This window comes from Sinohyriopsis cumingii, chromosome 14 (assembly GCF_028554795.1).
Source record: "Sinohyriopsis cumingii isolate HCF-2022 chromosome 14, ASM2855479v2, whole genome shotgun sequence".
Taxonomy (NCBI): Eukaryota; Metazoa; Mollusca; class Bivalvia; order Unionida; family Unionidae; genus Sinohyriopsis; species Sinohyriopsis cumingii.
In genome coordinates this window covers 55,321,204-55,334,025 of record NC_142974.1, presented here as the reverse complement: position 1 = coordinate 55,334,025, position 12,822 = coordinate 55,321,204, and the positions used below count along the sequence as shown (strand labels likewise).

Below are 12,822 nucleotides of genomic sequence, written 5' to 3'. Positions count from 1 at the left end.
AGCAGTCTTACACATACTGAATGTATTAATGTACCAAGCAGTCTTACACATATTGAATGTACTAATGTACCAAGCAGTCTTACACATCCTGAATGTACTAATGTACCAAGCAGTCTTACAAATACTGAATGTACTAATGTACCAAGCAGTCTTACACATACTTAATGTACTAATGTACCAAGCAGTCTTACACATCCTGAATGTACTAATGTACCAAGCAGTCTTACACATGCTGAATGTACTAATGTACCAAGCAGTCTTACACATACTGAATGTACTAATGTACCAAGCAGTCTTACACATACTGAATGTACTAATGTACCAAGCAGTCTTACACATATTGAATGTATTAATGTACCAAGCAGTCTCACACATACTGAATGTATTAATGTACCAAGCAGTCTTACACATACTAAATGTATTAATGTACCAAGCAGTCTTACACATACTGAATGTACTAATGTACCAAGCAGTCTTACACATGCTGAATGTACTAATGTACCAAGCAGTCTTACACATACTGAATGTACTAATGTACCAAGCAGTCTTACACATACTGAATGTATTATTGTAAGCAGTCGTACACATACTGAATGTATTAATGCACCAAGCAGTCTTACGCATACTGAATTATTCGGAGTATTTGTGAGTTTCGTGTTGACGGCGTGTCTTGCGTCCTGAACGATCCTGATATAGTTAAATTCGCAGCCAAAACCTGCCTTGATATGAAATGTAGAACGTTAGTTTTAATAACAATTATGGAACTTAATTTGTAAAATTGTATGAATTTCTCAAATGCAACGAAGAATGTTGTTCCTGGGAAATTTAATTTCACAAAATTCATTCGATTTATCCAGTGAAATTTTGGAAAATCCCAAAGCTTAAGAAGGCAAACAAAAATTAAATGTTTGAAAACTTTAATTTTTCATTGATACATTCTATTGAAAGACCGACTATTAAGACCAAGAAGCTGTCTTGTCTAACCGAAGTTTATGTCTTGAGACGTTTCTAACTATACAGCGTAAAACAATACTTGATCAAATTGTTACATATTCTCCAGACTTTTGATTGTATTCATTTGACACAAATTTGATTTTATGAGAACTTTTCAGAATGTTTGCCGAGAAAAAGATATGCAAAGATACACAGTCTGCACAACAAGCTCGGGTTACAAATTTTGAACTGTGCCTGATGATCATTCTGTAATACTACTATTCATATACTTGGTTAAAGAATATACAGTATCATTAGTCCTTTGTGACAAGGTGACTTAAAAGACGTTTTCTAATTGTATTTTGTATTTCTTTATTTTTTTTACTTCTTTCTTTTCTATGATTTTATATAATATAATTCTTTGAAGCACGATATCCGCATTTTTAAACTGACAAACTGTGCAATTTGTTTACTCAAACACCCCGAATATATATATTAAAAAAAAAATGTAGCTTGCAGGAATGCCATAACGTACAACTCACTACAAAGTACCTCGCAGTTTTTCTTACAGTTAATTCAGTCATTTTAGCCAATAAGAATGACAAATTGATAAACAGGTTTGATTACGTAAAATTACTCATTATTCGTTTCCTTGTATTTCGTTTATCTTAATGCCTAATACCTAATTCAGATGCTTCCATACAAAGTTTATATTGGTCCCTGATACGATGATAAAACGATTAATGTATATACTTAATTCATTTTCTTGTTTAATCGTCTTGAGTTTGTTTCCCTGACTACCGTGTGATCTGCATGATTTATTCTACCAGGAACGGTAAGACCCAATATCGCCTTATTTCTGTTTGCAGGGTGAACGACATCACGATTAGCCTTTAAAATCACCTGCCCTCAAGGTAGATACAATTCCACCTGCTTCCAGGGCCATTCGGAACGCCCCGGCTCAAATCCTAGATCACCGTTATCGGAGGTGCCTCCATTTAAGACCCATGACAAGCTACCTCGCAATATCAGGATAAAAGTGTTTGCTATCTCTGAAACGTGTATCAAATTTTGAAGTTATCTCGACAGTTAAGTCAGACCGACTTCATGATACATGTATTTCCATGCACCTCTACGTAATTTCCATTGAAAATATTTAGATGAACAGAGAGAACGTTGTGATTCCATTTTGAATTTTTGGAACAGTTTTGTGTTAACATAATTTTGTGTTTTATATCCTGTGAAACTAATGCATAGAATTTTCACTGTAATCACCAATGAAGTGATGCTGAATTTTGTAGCTTACAAATTAGAAAGCGGTTTATTGTGAAAAATAGCCAGAGAGAGGAAATAGTTGCAGAATCGCATATTCAAATAAAGTTCTCGTTTCAATTTTCTACTAAACTCTGGATAAAATTCTAATGGCGATTAATGGCATTGACTGATTGGACTTGGCAGAGATATCAGGGCCTTTATTATATACCAAAATCAGAAGCTCAGGGGAACCCATACCAATCGGTAACCGGAAGTGATTCAGTGGACAGCACAAAGGACGCATACCGGGTTATGCAGCCGGGTCTGAAAATTCAGGAAAACCGTTCACTGCTGCAAGGAGAAGACGTTGAAAGTTTCTTCAAAAACTTAGAAGAGCCGGTAAGAAATTCAAGTAGTACATTAACACAACGGGAAATCAGTTCCAACACCTCGGACAATAAAACAACGATGTTTCAGAGTTCGATGCATTCTATGGCCGTGCCTCCTGGTGTAACGCACAGCTACCACGAGAACCCCGGGGTAATGACAAGCATGCATTCAGGGACCAGTCCAGTCTATGTCCCTACCACTCGGGCAGTCCTACCCCCTATGCACTATATGACAAATGGAGGAACACAAGGGGCGACAACTCCAAGCACCCCTTCAATGTGGAGCATGCAACCCGAAGTGACATATAGCACAAATAACAGTCATTCGTCTGTAAGTCCTAGATTTCCTTTTGCTTCCTCCCCGAATTCCCCAATTTCCACACCCACGGGACGAACAGATGGTAGTTTTGGTACATCTATCCCCCGGACAAGTGGAATTAGTCCATATCCTACATACATGAGTCCAGATTTGTCGCCATGGAACTTTGCCAACATGGCCATACAACAGGGATTTCGTCCAACAACAGGTCCAGGTGAGTACTTATTATTATCTGATTAAAATTAGATTTACGAGTAAATATTTCACAAGCATGGACTTTGATATTTACAAATTTATTCTCAACTTAACAACCTGTTCATGATTCCATTTCAAAGATATCAATATAACACTATGTGCAGTATTATATTCCGATCATGGAAACATACATTGATATAACACTAAATATAATATTATATTCCGATCATGGAAACATACATTGATATAACACTAAATATAATATTATATTCCGATCATGGAAACATACATTGATATAACACTAAATATAATATTATATTCCGATCATGGAAACATACATTGATATAACACTAAATATAATATTATATTCCGATCATGGAAACATACATTGATATAACACTAAATATAATATTATATTCCGATCATGGAAATATACATTGATATAATACTATATATTAAATTATATTCCAAGCATAGAAACAGACATCGATATAACACTATATATGATATTATATTCCTATTATGGAAACAGACATTGATATAATAGTATATATTATATTCCGATCATAGAAACAGGCATTGATATAACCCTATATAAGATATTATAGATGGAAACCAGCATCAGTCGAACACTTTACACTATAATATATTCCAATGACCAAGTTACATTTTCTTAGATAGAAATGCATGTAGAAAAGTAATGAGACTAACGTTGCGGGTTTTGAACGTACATCACAAGTTTGGTTGGTTCCCCAGCAGTGAATATGAAGCACACAAAAATGAACATGTTTTATCCTGACGAGACATATATATTAATTGGAAAAATTAAATCGATCTTATCATACTAAGATTACGATATTAAAATTTCATTTAACGTCTTAAAGGCCTTAAAATAATGCAAAAAATATCTGTGAAATGTAGACCTAGCCAAAATAGTATGATTATTAATTGTTCTTATATATTTTCCAACCTCTTGACTAAATTTAATTGATAAAATGATATCATTTTACGTAGCCAGTAAGTTATGGAATGACGTAAAATGGCGTGTTTTCTCATTAAACAAACACTAAAGAAAGCTTATAAATGAATAATCACTACGCTGTCTTACTTTCAAAAGAACAGCCTTTCATGCATAATCGTAAAAGAGTGCAACAAAGTGGTTGTGGTCGGATGTAACTCTCTGAATGAAATACGTCTTAGAATGTCAGGAGCAGACAAAATACATATCTCGCAATATCTCGCAATTTGGTTATATAATCTCAGCTGATGACCCCACGCTTATTCTATTTCCATTCGTCACGAAGTATGTTTGTTATTTCTCGACATCAACTTTGCATGATTTTTCCAACACCAGACACTTCATTCACTACAGACCTGGTCTCTCTTCAGAATACCGGTTAATTAACACTTGAAGTTATACAGAGCATAAAATTAGATTTGCAACGAAAAATTTACCACTTAGAGAAGAAGGCACCGTTTTATTTTAAGTGCATCGAATGAGCGTGTTCATTGTTCTGAGACAAATAACATGTGCACAGTCTACCGGCCAGTGTTATTTTAAGAATCCATGTATGTGGCAGCCAGGATTTACAAAGTTTGTGTAAAAAAATACTACCCATGTACTGTGCGACTTTGATTACAGCCTTGAGGAAAGGGGAGGAAAAAGTACGCAATAACGTGTGACTCATACTTTCCACATTCCTCAACTTGCTGTTCTTACTTGTTTTAAATAGAATAGAAAATAATAATTATAATATTAACGCACCAAGAAGAAGAAAAAACGTATAACAAATTTTACAACTTTGAAAATGACAGTTGGTAACTAACAAAATATTGATATAGATTGACAGATGGACCAAGAAAAACAAAGATAGGCTAGAAATGTTCCTCGCGATTCTTTTTAAAACGCAAGCATATATGCAGAATACTATTTTCTCAACTATGCGCATTGGTGCAATTTAAAAAGAGTTTTGTTTTTTTTGTATATATTTATATATCGCATTGAGATATTGAAAGAGAGAACTAAATTATTATTTTGTATTTTAATATTATTTTTGCTGTAGAGTTTTCTACACCTCTTTGTTATCATTACCATTACCACCATTATCATTATTATTATTACGTTTATTATTATTAGTAGTAGTAGTAGTAGTATTACTAGTAGTAGTAGTAGTATTACTAGTATACTATTAGTATTACTAGCATACTAGTAGTACTAGTAGTAATAGTATTAATTATTATTATTATTATTATTATTATTATTATTATTATTATTATTATTCCCTGCAACAAAATAATAGTAATCATTATCTTTGTCATCACACTAATTATGCTTATGATGGATATTATTATTATTATTATTTATTTGCAGTAGTAGTAGTAGTACTAGTAGTAGTACTAGTAGTAGGAGTATTGTGATTATTATTATTATTATTATTATTATTATTATTATTATTATTTAGTGATTTTATGCTTTTGGTTTTGATTTCTTTAAATCGAAGATCGATTGAATATAAACTGTTAACAGTTTTCGAACCGAATATCTGTTTTTTTATGAACTCAAAGAACATCTTCCTTTTTATTCGAACAAGTTTACAGTTACTAAATACTTATACTGATAATAAGAGGGTAGTATAAATACACACATATATGCATACATACATACATACATACATACATACATACATACATACATACATACATGCATGAATGTGAGATTGACTGAATCCCGTGTCCCACAAGTTTTCCTGTTTACATGAGCCATAAGGTACAGCTAACAACAAAAACAAATATAATAGGATATCTCTAATTGCCAATCGCATGCACTTAATATATATATATATATATATATATATATATATATATATATATATATATATATATATATATATATATATATATATATATATATATATATATATATATATATATATATATATATATATATATATATATATATATATATATATATATATATGTGTCTGTGTGTGTCCGTGTGCGTCTACTTTTTTGGTCAATATGTTTTAATTCAACTATAGAATCAGGGCAAGGAGATTCTACTATTTTACATACGTGATACTGTTAAAAAGTCCCATACTTGTTCGTCTTACCCAAAAGTATCTCATGAACACATCCCATATAGAAACTAGGGTACTATATTTCTAAAATGTTTGAAATTCGAGGTCTTGGTGCGAGGTTTACTTTGTCACTGGTAGCTACTTAAGTTGTTTATGGGTATTGATTTTGGTGTTTTCAAAAATGTTTTGATAGGATGTTAATTTGGTATGTAAAATATGGTTTGAGATGTATTAATTAAAAAATAAAAATAGTTTACGAGGTATTGATTTCGTTTATATAACTATGGTATGCGAGGTACTGATTTTAGTAAGCATACAAATAGTTTGCGATGTATTGATTTGGTAACTGTAGAAATGGTATGCGAAGTATTTATTTGGCATAAAACTAGTTCGTGATGTACTTTTGGTATAAAAATGGTTTTCGAGGTATTTATTTTGTACAAAATTAATTTCCTATGTACTTTTTGGGTATCAAAATGGTTTGCGAGTTGTAGATTTGGTACTAAACTAGTTCGTGGGGTTTATTTTGTATAAAAATTTTGGCGATGCATTGGTTTGGTATAAATCTAGTTTGCGGTGCAATTTTGACATAAAAATTGTTTGTGATGTATTGATTCACTATTAATGTGGTTCTAAACATGCGATAATCTTATAGCAACTGATTTTCTGGATTCATTCTTTTTATATTTCCATTGCAATGATCAAATATGAAAACCATTTCGTCTCTTTATGCGCAGGGACAGTTCATGTACTCTCCACCTTTATTGCTTTTTGTCAATCTTCCTTTGTGCCAAAGTGTTAAACTCACTAGTCCCTCGTCAGATTTGTCAGCATTTTACCAGGAGAGGATAGCGGGTGGGTGCCGAGCGGACACTAGCCCCTCTTAAACATCCCACAAATTTGACAACCGAAGCGTGTTCTAGAGTAAGTTTTCTTTATAATTATGTCGGAGCCGCACTATATTTCTCCCACTGGAGTCCTCCCCCCCCCCCCCCCCCACGGTACGTCAGCCCCATAACATTAACTTCACGCCTACATCCATACGCCTGCCCTAAGAGATATTTCTGGATCCGCCGTCATTTACTTTTCATATTTTTGATTACATATGACGTAATTCAAACTCTAGCATGTATTAAATTATACTCTAACCTAAAGTAAATAAAACTTGGATAATGTAAAAATTAATCCGAAAATATGTGCTCTATTCTGAGACATTTAGTAATTTACACGAAATATTCCGAGTTACAAAAATAATTATCATACCGCGTCCGGTGGCCTAAGTCGTTAGAGCGTCCGCCTCAGATGCGGGAGGTCGCGGGTTCGAAATCCGACCGAGTCATACCAAAGACTGACAAAAATGGTATTGGAAGCTACCTCGCTTGGCACTCAGTATTAAGAGGTTAGTGTAAGGACTAGTCGGCCTGGTGTCAAAAAATAATGTGACTAGGTGGAACATGATGCTAGATGTCTGTGTCACGATGCCTCAGCGCAAGACATCACTATAAACTGCCACTTTGCAGACGTTGTAGCGATATGACTGGAAAATTGTTAAGCTACTTTAAAAATCCAAATCACACACACACACAGACACATAGAGTAATCATTAAAAGACAATACTTGTTATAATAATCATTAAAAGACAATACTTGTTATTGTCTTCTTCCGGTACGTATACCTTATGACAATTTCACAACGTTGAGGTCAGTCCTACGATCATACATTGAATGAAATACGTTTTGGACCACCTCGGTTTTGTTTGCAAAATGATGATTTTTCTGTACATTACTGCACCGATATACATCCGAGGCATATTCTTGTCTCACAGAAATAACCGAGGATGTTCCCATTGCTTATGATATTGTAATGCAGCATGTACTAGCAATTGAAATTTTTTTATGAGTAAAATGTTACATACGACAGGATTGATATAACTCAGCTTGTATTTTGAAAAACCAGATATGGAATTTTCTGTTAAAAATTTGTTTAGACTTTCATATGTGTCATTGATATTTTCGGCATTATTAATATATACTGTCATACATTATGACTAGCTTAGTATAAATGTATGAATTTCCCAAAAGTTGGCGCAAGAAATACCTGTCCCTGATATTTATGCGGAAGTAAACCAAAAATACTCGTCATAGGTTATTGTGTAGGAAAGCGTGATAGACTATGAAAGACAGACAGACAGACACACATAGACTATGAAAGACAGACAGACAGACACACATAGACTATGACATTTACGGTCAATATGGTTCTCGATAGATAGAAATAAAAACAAAACAAAGGATAACATTTATTTTAAGGAATGAGGAAAACAGTATGCATTCAAACAGTCAGTGTACTTCCGAATTAATGGGCTGGTCGACTTATTTTAGAATCACGTCACATAACAGCAAGCCAAGTTTTAGTATAGGGAGATGATGCGGTCAGTAGTAGTGGACGGTATAGCTCTTCCTTAACTTTTACAAGTACATTTCGTTAACGTTCTTGGAATTAACCTTCACAATACAACGAGATTTTAATCTACACATTGCGTTTTACAAAATGCCTAATTTTTAAAAACATTTTTAGAGATTTTTGTCCTCGACCTTAAAAATGATCATGATCTGGTAACGTCTGTTTTGATCCTCAAATAAAATGTCACGAATATCCAAAATATCGATGTGGTTTTTGGGAGTGGGTGTACTCTCCCTGGTTGATCTTTCCAGACCGTTAGGGAGGCCCCCCTGCCCATCTATTATAGTTGCCTAATTGCATTATGTTACTTAATGTGTTATAGTATGTGTGATTTGTAATTTTGTTACAAAATATTTCTATATGTATGTTTTGTCAGTTATTTTATTATAAACATTCATCAAGGTCTAGTAGGTACTTTTCCGTCATTCTCTCTTCCTCTTCTCTCCTTTGTCTTCTTTTTTCTTTCCTTCCAAGTCGGGTCCTTTCTCGTTCCTTTTCTTTTTCTGCTTCTACCGTCAAGTACTTCGGTGGTGATTCTTTTGTTGATATGTTGGATACTTGTTCTTGCTGATTTTGTTTTCCTTGTTGTTTATTTTCTTGCATTATCGTGTGTTTCTGATTAGTTTCTGTCTTTGTTGTTTCTTCAATCTTTGTTGCTGATTTTGGTTGCATTTGTGGTGATTATGTTGTTTTGGTCCCTGTTGTTCTTGTTGTTGTTGATGATGTGCTTGGTACTTGTTCTTACTGATTGTGTTCTCCCTGTTGTTTGTTCGCATGCATTATTTGTTTCTGATTGGCTTCTTCCATTCCATGTTCTGTTTTTGATTCCCCTTTCGTTGCAGTTGTTGTTTTTATATTTCCGTTTCTGTTCTTGTTGTTGTTGTTGGTTTTGTTTTTGAACTAGTCGTTGTTGTTGTTCTCTTTGTTTCTGTTTGGGTTCTTGTTTCTATTCCGGTTGTTGATTTTGGTGTTGTTGTTGTTATTTCGTCGCTTTTGGTTCTCTGGTCTCTGCTTGGGTCTCTTGCTTTGTTGAGAATTTGTGTGGGGTATGTCCTGTCCCACTCTCCCCCCCCCCCATAATTTGCACTTCGTTTTGTAAATACATCCTTTATACCATGATTTCGTCAGGAAGGCATGTATAAACAAAATGCTTTTTCATGTCTCTCATTTTGCTCTTTTCTATTTCCAATATCCGCAGTCCATTATATATTTTAGTTAATGGAATAGTTGCCAGTCTTGATGATATCACCTTTATGTTTAACTTGTTCTCAAACTTTTCAATCGTTGCTTCTGATGGTATCTCAAGGGGTATGTCCGACAGATGTAACTCTCCAGTTTTTTATTTTTTATTTTTTAATATGGATGTGAGCTCCTTTAGTGCGACTGTCTTACCTGCTATAGTTATTACTCCAAGCGGTGGTATTGGTTTTTTTTTCTTTTTTCTCTAGGTCTTATTATGTATCCTTTATATCCGTTTGGGTTGATGGAGTACAATTATTGTATATATTCTTGATTCAGCACCGTTAGTGATATCATTACTGCTGATATTCCTGATATATTTTCCCTCGGTATTTTCGTCATATCTAGTTCCTGTGCCCCTTCTCTGTATGAACATTCAAAGAACATTCAAGGAACGATTCTTCACTTGTTTCTATTCTCTTTGTTTTTGAAAAAAATCTCTAGTTCTTTCAGTTCTTCCGAACAGACGCCATTTCTCCCCGTGTATCTCTAGTGAGTAGAGCTCAGTGATTGTTTTCCTCTTTGTGGTTAATATATCTGTATTATTTCTGTATCATTTATATTTTGAAGTTATTCCTCAACTCATCATGTCTTGGTCTCAGATCAGTTTTGTAGTCCCTGGTTCCTGTATTCAGAATACTGTGGACTTTCTGTCTGGCTGTCTGTTTTGTTCGTGTCATGGCAAGGGTTGGGTAAAATCGTAAGACTTTCCTTCTCGAGAATGAGTATCGATGTGCTTTTGTGCTATTGTACGGCACATCTGTGACATCTGTCACAACACTTCTATCCCGCAAGATTAGAATGAAAGGTTAGTTTTGTCCAGCCACTTTAATATTGGATTGTGTAATCTAAAAGAACACACCGTCTCGCAAATCTGACAGCGGTTACACAGCAATCCCGCCTTCTACACTTTGATTCAAGGAGACTATATTTACTCTCGATTTATTGCTGTTCGTGAGATTTCCTTTATCTAAAGACACTTTTTACATGAATTATGGGGCTTATCCATCTAATTCCTTAATAATTGTTTACACATTCCCTTTTTATCACGTTTCCAATATCTTTCTCCAACAATGATCGATAACCACGAAGTTGGTTTCGTGACAATATGGATTTACCTTTTCCCGTCTCCTGTATTACCAGGATTGCCGCAATATAATCGTGTCATCACCAATTTTCTGATAAGTATACTAGCGAATATTACTACAGCAAACCGTATTTTTGATAAGGTAATGTACGGCAGTGTATATCTCATCGAGTTATATTCCTCTATATCGCTCTAGATTTAATCGATCCGTGGACCTTTTCCACTTAACTCTGAACCCTGAGAATTCAAAATTCCATTCTCTTATCGCTCCCTCCAGTAGTCCGGTAGTGATATTGGCATTTCGTTTATAAAGTACAGAAGGGATTATATGCTAACCACACCTCGGCCATTTCCTTTAATAAATCTCGGCATTCACGAGATATTTCTAATTTTGAAGCATCAGAGAGATTTGTCGAGGCAACGGTTTGGAGCCGTAGGATTTCTAAAACAAATATGGAATCCTTGTTTAAAATACATAATCGAAAATTATAGTATAACTTTCCCTCCTAGATCGATCTTTAAAGTTGTTTTATCGGAGAAGTCTGTAGTTTATGATTACCCTGCACGACAAAATTACCTTTTTTAAGTCTCAAGAAACTAACGGCGATTTTGCAAGGCTATATTATAATGTTTTATTGCCGCTTTTTTTTTTTTTTTTTTTTTGTTTATTGCTACCCATCGTAAAAACCTTAGTTTCGAGTTAGCTTGTGAAGCTTAATCCGTACTGGAGTTTCTTATGTGACGCACATAGTTCTTGGTGGATTTAGTATTTTTAAAATTGGAGAGGTCATCATTCGCGCAAGTACAGAAAGATAGTCTTTCTTTAATCATATTAGAATTTACTTTCTCATGGGGGGGGGGGATCACACTACGATACAATTACATATATATATATATATATATATATATATATATATATATATATATATATATATATATATATATATATATATATATATATATATATCAGTACAAGACAAATAGTTTTAACAAACACTTTTTAATTTAGCATTGTACATTTATTGATGTTTGCCTTTATGATAGAATGTTTTTATGTTATATATATATATATATATATATATATAGAGAGAGAGAGAGAGAGAGAGAGAGAGAGAGAGAGAGAGAGAGAAAATATGTAGAAATAGAAAGATTTATTTATTTTCAGTCAACGCTTGCTTAGAGGGTGTTAAAAGTTTGGTTGTTTAGAATATTTGGCATGTAGTATTATTGATCAAAATTACTTCCGCTAAGTGAAGGTTTGACTTCTAACTTTCGTACGAGTAGCCAAGTTGATTTGCAAACTTTTATGAGAAAATGGTTCGGTTTGCTTAGGTTTCTTAACTTGACATACTTGAATTAGAGTGGCTCACAATTTACAATTATTGTTTCATTTGAATCTCTTATTTTTGGAAAAGTTTAACTCTGTAAATTTAAAACTGTTAACATATCAATTCAAGACAATAAAACAGGTTTTCTTTTTTATTTATATTTCTTTTTAAATATGCTTAGTCGCGATTGCTTACTCACAAACATATTTAGGGACTGCAGAAAAGTCGACTGCCATATCTTCTACTATAAGTTTCTTTTTTGTGTCAAACTTAAAAAAAATTGGACAACTCATTAACGCAAATAATGTTCCGTCATGTTTGATGAGTGTTATGTTGAAAATACATTTTAAACTTTTGTCGTGTTTTATTTTGCGTTTTGTGTCGATAATTTGCCATTGTTTTTACATTTCATCGCATGCCTCTCTGCTAATCCATATTGCCTGACATACACTGTACATGGTAACGTTGTAATTTTTTATATTCTCATGTGTTTAAATCATTAACCAACTATTTTATGTTCACTAGAATATGGCAGGGA

The 12,822-nt window shown here is 33.7% G+C and overlaps 1 protein-coding gene across 4 annotated transcripts in view; it reads left to right on the top strand.

Moving 5' to 3' along the window:
* LOC149783855 (transcription factor GATA-4-like) overlaps positions 1-12,822 on the top strand; it is an 82,113-nt gene that overhangs the window by 44,311 nt on the left and 24,980 nt on the right. For all 4 annotated transcript variants that reach the window (XM_089932063.1, XM_089932062.1, XM_089932064.1 and 1 more), the window contains exon 2: positions 1,803-3,109. In XM_089932063.1, the coding sequence (XP_089788189.1) occupies positions 2,365-3,109 (745 nt within the window). In that variant the 5' untranslated portion in view covers positions 1,803-2,364. The remainder of the gene's footprint in view (positions 1-1,802; positions 3,110-12,822) is intronic.